This window comes from Mus pahari, chromosome 2 (genome assembly GCF_900095145.1).
Source record: "Mus pahari chromosome 2, PAHARI_EIJ_v1.1, whole genome shotgun sequence".
NCBI classification, from domain to species: Eukaryota; Metazoa; Chordata; class Mammalia; order Rodentia; family Muridae; genus Mus; species Mus pahari.
The window spans coordinates 27,708,289-27,722,559 of record NC_034591.1 but is presented as its reverse complement, the minus strand read 5'-3'; the positions used below and the strand labels follow the sequence as shown (position 1 = coordinate 27,722,559).

At 41.6% G+C, this 14,271-nt stretch overlaps 1 protein-coding gene across 7 annotated transcripts in view; it reads right to left on the bottom strand.

Moving 5' to 3' along the window:
* Positions 1-8,726: 8,726 nt before the first annotated feature.
* Positions 8,727-14,271, bottom strand: part of Dync1i1 (dynein cytoplasmic 1 intermediate chain 1) — a 302,449-nt gene continuing 296,904 nt past the window's right edge. For 5 of the 7 annotated variants that reach the window (XM_021191724.1, XM_021191723.1, XM_021191726.1 and 2 more), the window contains one exon: positions 8,727-9,667. In XM_021191724.1, coding sequence (XP_021047383.1) covers positions 9,557-9,667 — 111 coding nt within the window. In that variant the 3' untranslated portion in view covers positions 8,727-9,556. The remainder of the gene's footprint in view (positions 9,668-14,271) is intronic. The other 2 variants (XM_021191725.1, XM_021191727.1) reach the window with 1 other exon arrangement.

Sequence of the window (14,271 nt, the reverse complement as noted above, 5' to 3'; positions counted from 1 at the left end):
CCTTTTTAATTTTTTTCCAGGGAGAAGAGAAAATGCGAAGCTGACCACAGAGTGAACACACTGGTTCTTGGGTTCCAGTCGTGGCTGGGTTTCTTGAAGCTGGGTGGCGCGCTGTCGCCAAGCCCCTGCTGCACCTCATAACCCACAACCATTTGCTGAGCTCCCTGGGGTCGCCTTAATCCCAACAGCCAGGGTCGCACAGGGAAAAGTAAGAATTCTGGCACAGAGAAAAAGAGTCGTTTAAATGCTTATTGCATTTCAAGCTTCAGTTTTTACTTAGCGAAAATATTTAGCATTGCTGGAAAACAATGTTTAAATCTTTGTGCTTATATGTTATTTAATGGTGTGGCCTGTGTAAACCTCGGGACGCTTACGTTTTGACAGTCTTCTGGAAATGTTTAGCGACACATAACTCGGTGTGCAGGGAATAAAAACCGGGAACAAATTGCACTTACAACTGTTTGTAACCTCTTCAGACTGTGTATTCAGAATGCACGGCATGTCGGAGAGCTTCAGGTACAAGGATGGGGACACTTCAGTGATAATATTTGTTGAATCTGTCTTAGGTTCCAGTCTATCTGCCTTCCAAATTAACCTTCCCTCCAAACCCTCGTGTGCCTCTGACCACAGAAGCCAGACTTGTAGAGATGAATTTGTACTCTTGCCACTGAGTAAAATCCCATTTTCAATTTTGGGTAATCAAATGCTTTCAGGATGTGGATTTTTTTTTCCAGAGCTTTCTAAAATGTTCTTTCCACAAGCTCTTCCACAAAGGGGTATGTGCCTTTTGTTTTACCTGGGGGGAGGGGAGGCAGATGGGACACAGTTTTCTCCAAAAGGTTCAGCCTTTGGTATTAAGACAAAATGTACTCACAAAATTGCCTGCTTCTTCCTGTCTCAGAAACCCACCAACACCCTCATGTGTGTGTTTCTGAACGGTGGCAGCCTCTCCCTTGGAACCTAAACAGGGTTCTCTGTAAGGGAGAGACCATTCTAGATCTAGATCGTGAACATTTGAAGTTATCATTTTGAAGTATGCGTGAATGAACAGTCGAATGGGTGGATTTTTAATAAATGTTTTTTCCTCCACCGTGTCTCTTATTTTTTGGTGGTTTTTTTATGATACTAAAGAATTAAACCCTCCGGGTCTTGGATAAGATGTTATATTATTGAGTTGTAAACCCAGCCCTTTTTACTTTTTTAAAATTTTGAATCATGGCCTTTCCAAGTTGCTCAAGCACACTGAAACTGTTGATCATTCCCTCTCAACAAAATACCTGGAAATATGGGCTTGTGATATCAGGATGAGGGTACAGGCTGTGACATCAAGCTGGCTTCCACACTGTCCCTGATAGGGCCTTTCTGCTGCTAGCATTAAAACCAGAAATGAAGGGCAATTGATATAGTCCTGAGTATCACTTTTTTTTTTTTGAAATCACAAGTCAATATTTTATTAAGTCAATGTAGCTGTAAAATAGGTTTTACTTATTAATAATTTGTTCCTGTGAACCTCAAAGATGAACTTAAATTCTCTGGTCATTGTGAAAATTAAACTGTTGTTTTAAAAATCTTCTCCTTCTTGTTGAATGTTACCTTGGGCTTGAGGTGGGTTGTGAATCATTTCTCTTATCAGTGAATACACATTTGAAGCTTGCTCTCTGTTTCTCAAATCTATTGGAGGCTGCTGGGAGCAGTGGCTTTTATTTTCAGGGAGGTTTGTCTTTAGCTAATGCATTAATTGCCTGAGAAGAGTCTAAACGGAACACTTGCTTTTATCTGCTGGGGTACCTAATAAAATAATGTTGTTTGCTTTGAGATGCTGGGATGTTAAAGGGGTTTTGCTTAAGGCAAAACCACAGTCCCCTTGAATAACTCTTGGAGGAAAATTAGGAAAACACAGCAATTGTGCTTGTCTCAGGCTGACTTCTGGGTCACAGACACACCTCCCTTTACTCCGGTCTGGCCACCAAGGCTTTGGTGCCTACAGTTGTTTTGGTGGGACACTCTTCCAGGGTGGAAGAGTTAATATGGTGATTTTAAAGTTGATGCAAATTCTCAGAACAGACTTGTACCATAAGACAGAGAAAAACAAGTGGAGAGTAAAAACCATGAAAGGCACATATCCCACTGCTCTGCCCAAAGCTGCCAGCCTTAGCTCTTGCAATGGTCCCTTGCACATTATTCTTAGAGGATAGGGTCCTCCGATCTGTAATGACTTATTAAACAGGAGCCGTCACACGCCAGATATGATCTCATTAAGTCTTCCCGGTCCTTGAAGAGGTATCCTTTTTTTCCGCGTTAAAAATGAGGAGACTGAGACCCGCAATAAGTGTCTTATTGCTTAGGCGCCACAGTGAAGAAGCTGAGGTTTGAATCTGGCTTTCCTAAAAGCCCACCCTCCGCTAGAAAGGTTTCTTTGCAAAACTCAATGCAGAGAGGCCTTAGGACAGTGTACCCAGGGTGGTCAATTCTCACCATCAGAGGAACCGTACCCACCTCTGAGGAAGGGGGAAGCCTGATGTCTGATTGTTTATATTACCAAGTACATTTGCTACCTCAAAGAATTCCAGGACTTGAGGACCAGGTGAATCCTGAGGCAGTCTTTTGAGGTTCCTCTTAAACAATTTTACAGCCTATTAAAGTCAGTAAAGAGGATTGAGGTAAACTTGAAGCATTTGCCCCACGGGAATAAAGTTGGAAGGTAATGTGGAAAAAGCAGAGGTAAGTTTACAAAAAGTTAGAGTGCAATGTGATATGAAGCAAACAACTGGATCGTCTTCAAAATCTCTTAATTAGAAAATGCCATTTTTTTTTTTAAACAAGGGTTAGAAACAACGGAAAACCACGTTAAAAGTATCTATGGATACTTGGTCTCGGTGTCTGGAGGGACTAGAGACAGTTTCCAGAATGTCAGGGATGCTGTGATGACTTTGGTCATGACAGTCTCATCACCACTAATCTCAAGAGGGTTCTCACTCTGTGTCACCCATCCTCACACAAGTGTGACCAAGTTATTAACAAACCATGTCCAAAGCTCACAACATTTTCTTGTTGGAAAAAACAACATCAAAATGTCATGTTTTTATTCTTCTCAAGAGCAGGGTGGGTTCAGACTGTACAGTTCCGGTCTGAAGCAGAATCTTGCCACTTAAGTGCTACACAATTTGATGTGTGCTATTCCATTCTGAGAATTCATGGCTTCTACTAGTTAATTGCTTCATCTAAGGCTGCTTTGGAAACATGTTTTATTTTATTTGCCTGAATTTGTGTGTTTGTGACATCTACACTCCAAGTGTCATCAGAGGCTGGAAGAGGGCATCAGATCTCCTGGAACAGGAGTTAATAGTCATCCATCACCATCCAGTCACCATGTCAGTGCTAAGAGGCAAACCCATCTCCTCTGCAAGAACCACAGTGCTCTTGGCCTCTGAGCCGTCTCTCCAGCCTTTAAGAATCTGCCTCTTATGATAAAGTTTGTCATTTGGGAGCATGTCATTGTTATATCAGGCTGATGTTCTGCTTCTATAAAATCAGAAAGCCAGAGGAGGAGAAGGAGGAAGAGAGAGACCAACATCAGTAGCAGGGGCCCGGGGGGGGGGGATATTTTTTATTCTGCAGAGAGAAGTGAAGCCAGTTCTGTTGCTATGGAGGCCCCGCCTCTCTTTCTCATTCAGTTGGGGCTCTGTCCTACTGGGCACTGGGTGCCTCTTCTTTACTACAGAAGCAGGTCAAGCTACCCTTGATCCATTTAGAAAGTCTGCAATCTTTTCCTTTCTCTTTAGTTTGCCTGTGACTGTGGGTCCAGAGAAGCCATCAGTTTTGCCCCTTTGAAGTGAAGGCTCACATTTTTTTTCCTTGCATTTAATTTAGGAAGAGTCTTAGTTGAATGACTAGGTTTCCTAATCCTCTCTATACATATCTGGCTGACTTATGGTAATAACACTCGGCATCGCTTTGTCCTCACTGATGTCGTCTATTTTTCATCTGTAAAGTGTTTGTATATTTTTTTAATTCTATAACAATGAGTTACCAATGTCCCCAACATAAATTTGATCAGTTTTTCCACCTTTGTTTTCTACTTTGAAAGTGGTGTCTTACAAAAAAATATTTCTGCTTCTGGGACAGTTGGGAAATCCAGAATGTAACAGAACTATGGAATCCAGGGTTCTTCGAGCAGCTGGAATTCCAGAAAGAAAGGGGCTGTGTTCGGGGTGTGACTATCACTGCCTTAGGTTGTCACCTGAGGCAGTTTCACTTGAGGTGCAAAGTAGCAGATCTCCAGAGACCCCATGAGTTTCCCCTGACTGTTTGAACAGATAGAAATCAAAGAGACCAAGTTAGCTAGAATCTGTCAGACAAATGAGCCTATCCTAGAGACAGCTGAGGGTTCCAGCTTTGGGCCAAGTACTAATCCTATCTTCAAAAAAATAAGAGGAGGACAGTGTCGTTCTGGAGAGATGACTTGGTGGTTATGAGCATTTGCTGCTCTTGCAGAGGACCTACATTTGGCTCACAGCACCCAAATTGTGGTTCACAACAGTCTGTGAACCTCCAGTTCTAGGTCTCTTCTGCCCTCTGTAGGCACCAGGTATGCACATGGTACATATACATATATGCAGTCAAACACTCATACTCACAAGAATAAGTATTTTAATCATCTTTAACTTTAAAAAGTCAACAAATTCTTGATATTTATGCATTTTATGCACTAAACTGTAAAAAAAAATCATTCTTTTCTTATTTTATTCTGTCTCTGATGAGGAATAGCAGGTGCATTTTATTATTTTTGCTATTATTGCTCTTCCAGGCTGTAGCTTTTCACATTGACATTGACCTTAGGCCTCGAGGGGTGTACGGCTCTCACAGATTAAAAAGTTAATTGAAAAATCAGTCAGTCAGAAGAATGACCTTAATGAAAGGGTGGATCATCAGTATGTGTGCATGAGAATTCAGTGTTCTCAGCAGTTGCTGCAGAGGCTCAGGGACTGGTTGTGCGTAACAATGAGCAGATCCATGCGACTTGAGTGGATCTGCTCACTCAAGATCACTCAGGGATAAGACCAGAGAAGACCTGGTTCCGTTGTGAGATGTTCCCCAGACGGTCATGTGTTCAAAACACTTGGTCACCACCTACCAGTGCTGTTTTGCAAGGTTGCAGAAACTTGAGGAGGGGGAGAGGTTCTGGTGGTGGTAGGTATTGAAGCTGGCCATGAGTTTGGATAGCTAGCCTCACTTCCTGTCCACTCTTTGCTTCCTGACTTCAGGCCACGTGACCAGTCACTTCACACTGTCACTGCCATGCCTTCCCCCTCATGGGGAGAGACTGTGTCTCTTCAGCCAGGAGCTAAAACAAACCTGTACTCGGGTTGCTTTGTTCAGATGTTTCATCACAGCCAGGAAAAAATGTAACAAGCACTCGAGGTCAAAGTCAAATCGCCCAGGGAAATAGACCACGGTAAGGATTTGGACCTTCCTGCTGTGCGTGCCGGTGGCTTCCTGTGTTTGAGCAACACAGCTCTTATAGCTATTCTGAAAAGAGATGGACTGGACTGTAAGGGGTGGTAGCTACTGCAGAAACAGAGCTAGAGGTAGGCTGGCCGTAGGCACATGAACTCCTGGCCCTTTCTCAGCTCACTCAAAGTGGCTTGAATGTGGACTTGCCCCCATAGGTTCATGTTTGTGGATGGCAGGTGGTACAGCCCAAATATCTGATCTATAAAAAGATTTTTTTATATGTGCTGTCTTTCAAAGTCCAGAAGATGGCTTCAATATGTGGCTGTCATCCATGTCTAACTTTCTCCCATGAATTGAGCCAGCCTATATTTACACCGGTGTGTTTTCTGTTCTTTCTGATGGTCATACAGAACTTTCCCTACCCCCACTCATGACCGTGTATACAAGCATGGGGTAAGGGAACTGGTGAAATTCTGTTGAGCAACATTGGGTTCCTAGGTTACTTGCTTGTGCAACTTACTCAAGCTCTCTTTGACTCCTATCACAATTTATATATTACAAATGGCTTCTAGCTCTTTCTAACTATGGTTCGGCGTGGCCAATGTGGCTTAACTTACAGTAGAACATCTCAATGCATGGCATGTTCTTATCTTATGGCAAGGAAATCCTTTTCTACAGGACCTGGTGCTGATGATGCATGGTATTCCAACAGTTTCATGCTGTCTCTCCTCATCGTTAATGTTTGCATCATTAACATCTGTGGCTGTATTGCTTAGGTTTAGTGCTCATTGTACTGAGACCTATAGCAAAGCCCATCCCCCATTTTTTTTTGTTCACCAAAAGCCTTGCCTTCCACCTAGCATGTGGATTACAGACATAGAACATGTTGGCTCTGAAGCCCCCAAATAGCCTAGTACATGCTGGGTTTTCTTCTACCTGGTGAGTTTTAAATATCAGCAGTTTCTCCTTTACGTTGAAGGAAATATCAGCAGGCTCACTGAAGTAGCAGGTTCCTAATTCTTCTTTGAACTCATCTCTTAGCTTCATATTATTAGTGGCACATATGAAAAATCTGTTGATCCTCAATGAGATTTAAAATTACCCAGGGGACACATCACCAGGAGTGACTGTAATGGTGTTTTCTGAGAGGGTCAACTGAGGAAGGAAGACCTACTCTCAAAGCAGGAAGTATCTTCCAAAACGAATTCTAGCTAGAAAGAGGTCTGAGGGAAAAAGCAGTGAGCATTCTGCTGAGATGAGCCTTGGACATAAGACTTTCCCTTCTTCGGCCTCCTAATGGAACTCATTACCAGTGACTCTGGGGAGTTCCAGGCTATCAGCGCTTCTTGGATTAAGTGGCTATTGAATTCACAGTTGCACGGGCAGTTATAGCTCAGCTAAAGAGCTAATTATCATGTATCAGAGGGAGCAGTTATTAGTTGTGGTTGTTTTTTTGTTTGGATTTTTGTTTGTTTGGGGTTTTTTGGGTTGCATATTTATTTTGTTGTTTGTTTGTTTGTTTTGATACAGGATCTCTTTTCATTGCCCTGGCCTGGAACTCACTCTGTAGACCAGGCTGTCCTCGAACTCAAAGAGATCTACCTGTTTCTGTCTCCCGAGTGCTGGGATTAAGGTTGTATACCACCATGCCCAGCCTAGCACTTTAGTTTACAACAGAACCTCATAGATGTGGAACAAAAATCCGCCTTGAACAGTATTCTCCTCATAATGTCCCCTTATTCTGTTAATCACATGAGGTCGATACCCCCTCAAGGAGGGGTCTGAGGATGATCGGGAGGCTGGCTGTCTCAGGGGATCAATAAGGACTTTACCATGTCTCATCAAATGTGCTCCTCTGTGTGCCTCTGACTTGCTGCCTTTCACAGGCTTCGCTCGAGGAAACATTGAGAGATTGGGCTGCAATCACACCCCAGACTTTTGGATTATTCCTAATGATGGTTTAGCCTGTGCCTGAGAGCCTTTTGTCCAATTTCTTTTTTACTAGATTGCTTTTAGAATTGAAAATGTTTACATTTATTTGTTTTTATGCATGTGTGTACATGCGTGTGTGTGTGTGTGTATATTTGTGTGTGTGTGTTTGTGTGTGTGTTTGTGTGTGTGTATGTTTGTGTGTGTGTGTTTGTGTGAGTGTATGTTTGTGTGTGTGTGTGTTTGTGTGTGTGTTTGTGTGTGTGTGTGTGGTGTTTGTGTGTGTGTGTTTGTGTGTGTGTGTTTGTGTGTGTGTTTGTGTATGTGTGTGTGTGTGTGTGTGTGTGTGTGTGTTTGAGACACATGGAGATCAGAAGACAACTTGTGGGAGTCATTTCTTCTGTCCACTGTATGAGTCCTGAGAGATTTTAGTAAACTGTTTGTGGGAACATTTTTTTTTTTTTGTCTTGTGCCTCATCATTTTGTCGTAATGGTATTTTGGCTTACCTTTGCAGAAATACACTGACATATTTTCAGAATATCTAAAGAACAATCCCTATATTGCTAAATTAGACTTTCTCCTTCAATAAAACAGAAAATCTGCTGACAATTGCAAATGTTTTTCTTCATACTTCTACCCACTGAGTTTAAATACACATACATGAAGACATTCATTTTTATCTACAAAATGTTAATTTCTGCTTGTAAGGGAATTTAATTATGTAGGTACTATAGAGCAGTTGAAGGAAAATATATACCTTACAAATATTTTTTAACTATATTAGTTCAAGAACCCCTTACCAAGAATGTGTGGATGGAAGTTTTCTTCCTAAAATATCAAAAGCCTATTGACAAACTAGTTTGTAAGTTATTTAACCATAATTTATTTTTACTCTCTCTAGCAATAAGATAACCCCTGAGAAGCACGATTAAAGCTGTCTATAGGCAGTCTCTAGTTTAATCGTAATTAACGCAGTTTGTACTGTGAATTTAAAAACACACATTTGTAGAATATACTGTGTTTGTTTATTTCAACCTGTCCTTTCTTATTCTACCATTTGACATTGTTTTTTAAATTTGGAGGCTCTGGTGAAAGGGGCAAGGCAGTGTCTGCCGCTAAAAACCAAATAAACAAAAGTAAAAACAAAACAACACGTACGCATATGAAGCCTTATAAAAATACATTTCGGAGTCTTGACTTAAGCCCACCAGGTTGGCCCCCTAAAAACCCATGTCCAGTCTTTAACATGGTCTTCACAAATCTCCCTAATCCATTGTCAAAGCAAACTGCATGTCAGGTTTTCTGCTAAGCAAAACATTTCCCCACACTGATACAGACCTAGTTGGAACATTTTATTAGTAATACTGGTGTCATATTTAGGAACCACAGACTTTTTTTGTAGGGCTGTACTAGCTTGGACGACAAGTATCAATGGTCAACTATACTTGAAATATTGTTAAAGTGCATAGAAATAATAGGCATTAAAATTCATTCCGTTCACTGCAACAAACCTCTAAAGACTTCGTGTTCTCAGTGGAACTGGCATACTGTAATTGTTATTTGGAACTTAATGTAACCTCAGCAGCAGCAGCAGAGAAAATAGAGTCCTCTCATTATGCACATGCTCTAAGATCGTTTATTTTAATGCTTTCAAATAAATATGTTCCATGCAGCACGTTACAATAAATAAGGAGCAGCAACGTTCTTGTAGTAAATCCATTCATAATGCGAATCACCATGTAAAACGCCACATCTCAAGTCTTTGGCCCTGTACCATATCATGAGGCACGCCACATCTGCACCCAATCATATCTGGCTTCATATGGATTTAATAGGACTACGCCAGAAGTACATGTAAGCACAAATTCAACCAGAGGTTTCCAGCTATTAAATACAGCTACCAAGTAGTTAAAAGGCAACAACTAAAACCCCTAAGGGTTCCCTCCCCCATTTGTTTTTGAGACGGGGACACAAAGGTAGAAACGCTGTGGTGGATTTCGAGTGAGTAGGTACACGTGGAGAATACGGGGAAACATTGCACAATATGGCACCCAAGATGCCACGGGGACACTGATACAGAAAGGACGCCGAAAACTGCACGGGGGCCTTGACTGCAGACTGAGGTCTAGCATGGAAGGATGGGCACCAGAGTGGGTAGACTCCGTCTCACGTCTAGGCAGCTAACTCAACGGCACCTTCCTCCTCGCTGTCAGCCCTGTTGGCGCGGATCTCCACCAGCGTCCGGGCAAATCGCGTCCATTCATCATTGTGGGGAACGGCAAGCTGGAAAGCAAATCAACAGAGAAATGATAAGCAAGATAATCTCTTGCATCTTACACTCCTTGGAAACGGAACGGCCGTTCCTCACCAAAGAATGCGACGGAAACCAAATACTGTGAGAATTAAGGGGGACCTGAAGTGTGGAGCTTAACCTACAGCTTCACTCCTTAGCAGGGACATCACTCAGGGAATGCATAAAACCTTTAAAATGTGTGTTAACTAAACAATCCCAGAGGCCACATTAAAGCACTCATAGTAAGGAGCGCTCTTTGTTCTTGGGTCCTACGGTGAACTCAGCAAATAAAGGCTGCATTATTAACTATGATTTCAGAATGACTATGGCACTTTCTTTCTAGTCGAAGCTATCGATTTGTTTCCTAAAGAGCCATTAATGAGTCAATACACATGGAGAAAAAATAGCTTACATATGCACAGAGCCTTTCCTATAGAAGGTCACGGTTGAGCATTTCCAGCAGGATCTGCATTGATGGCTATGAGTAACTGCAGAACTAACTAGCACTGACCAAAGGTTCTATTCTAAGAAGTTTACATATATTAACTCACACCTCAGAGCAGTCTTAGGTGGGGTAAATTTACCCTATGTATGCAAGCAAATTATTTCCATTTTATAGAATGAGAAGCAGGATGTAGGGGTTGAGGCATGGGGGCGTAAAATCCTACCAGGACTACAAAACCAGCAAGTACCTCTGCCAATGTTATGCAATTTCAGCATTGAATCGATAAGCTATATTGATTTGCCAAAGGGGGAGTTCTATGATACTTCCCAAATGGTGTCTTTTGTTGTCTGCCATTCAACGAAGAGGAAATAACATAGCCTTGTGTAGAAATTTTGCATAAGAATTTTTCTTAGCTGCACTAAAGATTATGATTGCACTACACAGCATCCCAAATGAGTTGTTTAAAGATATCAAAAAGAATTATCATTGTTTGAAATCCCCCCCCAAAAAAATCTGAAGATGAACAGCAGGACTGAGTAGAGTGCTGAAGGAGCGCATAGGCAATGACATTGATTTCTACATTACAGGAATTTTCTTGTTGTTTCACCCTGTAAAACGGTATAACCAATCCATCTACATACTAGGACCACACATGGTATCCCACACATAGTATCCATATATCTGATATACATTAAGACATTAAGAACACAATCAACTCAGTCAATATACATTATGAGAGAGAGAGAGAGAGAGAGAGAGAGAGAGAGAGAGAGAGAGAGAGAAGAAAGTGTTCAAAATATGTCTATAACTAGAAAATTTCCCACTATACACAGCCAGATGATTAGAATGTTTAAGGTTTTTTTTTAGAGGAAATGATAACCGCTGATACTATCTGTCCAAGAAAACTGACTGGAGAGTGGCAGTGCCGTTCTGTAAAGTATGTTCTTAAGTGACTTCTAGTACTAAGGTCAAACGTTTCAAAAATATAATTCTGAAAATGATGTCCAGGTGGGGAAACATTACAGTTCATTATCAGAAACGCTTCTCCAGTGAGAGTTTTCATTCAAACATATGAGTACTTTATGGAATAGTGAAATAGAGACACTCCCCTAGTTATTGAAATGAATCTAAATTTCTCTTGCATCAGTGACACAAATTCACAATAATACTGAGTGACATCATTACCCTTAGCTCGGACCAGTTTCCTTATGGTGAGATCTTCTCTCAGATTTCACTCGTCTTCATTTTTTTTTGTCTTCCATTAAAGATAATACACCCCGGGAGAAATGAGACCCCCAAACTAAAAGATTCAAAATAGCTAACCAGCAGCATAAGCAAGCAAGAGGGTTGGCATCATTTATGAGAAGGAACAGTCCATGTATCCTTTCTTTCTCCTGGTGCCTGAGCTAACATTTCCAAAAAGAACTATGTAACGAAAGCTGGAGGAGAGATAGGAACTCAATCAAGAGGACATTAATTTTTCTCTCAGAAAATAAAGCTAAGAGAGATACAAAGCTAAAGCACCTCTGGCCTCTGTATGACATTAAACACTCGAAGAAAGAACTTAGCCAACCCAGCAGCGTAATGCTCACAGACAGATGAGGACCCCCCCCCCCACACACACACACAAGCATATGACTATACTATTTCTTCATGAAGTAAAAATATTAACATTTGATGGCCTACGTAACATTTTATTGATAGCACTGTGTAGGATTCATGCATCAGAACAGGAAAATAGGCCCGTGTTTTCCCCTTGTTTCATGTAGCAATACTAGCAAGATGCTTAAGGAGTGACCTCGGTTTAGATTCTGGAACATCAAGTTCAAATAGTGGCCAGACACAGGTTGAAACTGGCAACCATGCATGCTATATAAAACCACATCTCTAATGTATAAAAACTAAATTTTCTCAAACCTAAGTGTTTCTACTAAACAAAATTATCCTAGCAGTTAAACTATGTTTGGCCTCCTTCATGGAACTGAAACCAACGTAAAATACTTAAATGCTAAAACATGATTTTACATATGAAGGTTTATCTTCACAGACATTTAAATATGCAGATTATGCCTAAGGCATTTTTATAATATTCCTCTTGCTAATATGCTAATATTTTGGGTAAAAGTCACACCACACACACACACACACACACACACACAAAGATACACACATATTAAGCTTAAAAAAATTCATTCCATCAAGTGTTTTCCTTCCTGAAATACCATGTACATTACAGAAGTATTAGTTTGCTTTGCCTACATCAAATTCTGGAACAGAAATGATGGAAACACAATTGCTTCTCGAAACTTGATGTCTGTTTCCCTAGCACATCCCGTTACACCTTTTCATCCAGTTGGCTGTAAAAATAACCCAACCTGGATGCACTGCTCCATGTAGAAGCCACAGAGCACACTGCTCCATTCTTAGAATGAAACATCACATCAGGAAACATTCTAAGTATAATCTTAGCCCAAACGTGCGAATGTATATTCACAGGTCGTTTCCACAGCGGATGTAATCATTGTTGGCAACTGAATGACTTGTAGGTGAGGCCAAACAGGTGCCTCACAAACGGTATGGCCACTCTTGTCTGCTTCTACTTATGACTCTAAACAAAATCTGTTTGCACTGAGCTGTCCTTCTTCTTACCCTGGGAAGTGCCCAGTCTCTCTCAAGGTGTTCTCAGACAGAGCAAGGAGGTGAGAGAAGAGCTCTGGGGCGTTTCTAACCACACCTTACTCACCAGTTAGGAAAAGGCTTTGTTCCTATTCAGCACCTAATCAGTATGCACAGCTATATTGTGCCAGGCCTGTGTTAGGACTAGAGACCATTGACAACCCTTTTGAAATGCGATGACCAGGAAGTGGAGGTGAAAATGAATGCTGGCTTTGGTCAAAATGAGTGCATTCTGGCGTAGATTCAGAACCTGAATAGCTCGGAGAAGTGTGTTCTTACCGTAAGTGATGTATGTCTCCCTGTCAAGCAGGTAGCTGAGGCGTTGCTTCAGCCTCTCTTCAGTTTCTATCAAGGCACGAAAGGCTAAAAATGCAGAGCACCTAAACATTACTTAGGACCACGCCCCTGCCCCTTGCAAAGAACTGGTTCTAATAATTTCTAAATAATTTCCACTTGTTGCATGGTGAGGTGGCTCATGCCTTCAACCCCAGCCCTTGGGAGGCAGAGGCAGACAGATCTCTGAGTTGGTGGCCAGCCTGGTTTACATAGTGAGTTCCAGGATATCCTGGGCTGCATAGTAAAACCTGGTCTCCACATAAATAAATAGATTATGATTGGAAAAAAATATTTGCATTTCTCATGGTGATGATAATCCTGATCAATTGAAAAATCCACGAGAGGCAATAAGGAGAAAAACACACATAATGAAATAAAGGCACTGCCAGACTTTAGAAACCTTCCGTTGGGCCCACTTGGATCTGGAAACATTTTCTGCTGCAGATTGGTCTGCCAGAGTCACACTGGAGGTCACGGAAGACTCCTATTTTTCCGCTGCTTCTCGGAACAGAGCTCACCCATAGCCGGTCCACCCTGCCTGAGAACGGCTGCCTAATCTGGGGAAAAGAGTAAAGTGTTTGAAGCATTTGAATGCCGTAAGCACCGAGGGCTCTGATTTCTAAGATAATAAAATCTCAGCTCTAGAAGCACCCACCTTTTATAGATCTGGACTGACCCTGTGTATTAACAGCCAAAGGATTGAAGGCCAAAGGTAGTTATTGAGGTAGCAATTTGGCTTTAAGAAAGAGGGGGAAATAAACCTCATATTCGGTCAGGACAATCAAGTCTTGCTCTTATTTCAGCTGCCGGCAACAGCCAGGCTTTATTCTCTCATTGCCTCGATTGTCAAATGGGGATGGGGACATCGGACCGTTTATCAACAGAGCCGTGGCGAGGACAGGAAAGGTAATCTGAGTGAAGAGACACTGAGTCCTTCATGTGGTATTCATGCTGTCACTCTGATGAGCGAGGTTCCTAAAAAACGACAGGTAGCTTACACCTGTTCTTCAGTATGTTTCTGAGGACCATTTTTCCTTAAAGAATAAATTCTGACTGCCATGAGAACATTAAGAAACTCATCTTTACCCACAAGGAAAAGGGAAATAAAGGCAGCTGAACAGTCTTCTCAAGTCAGTT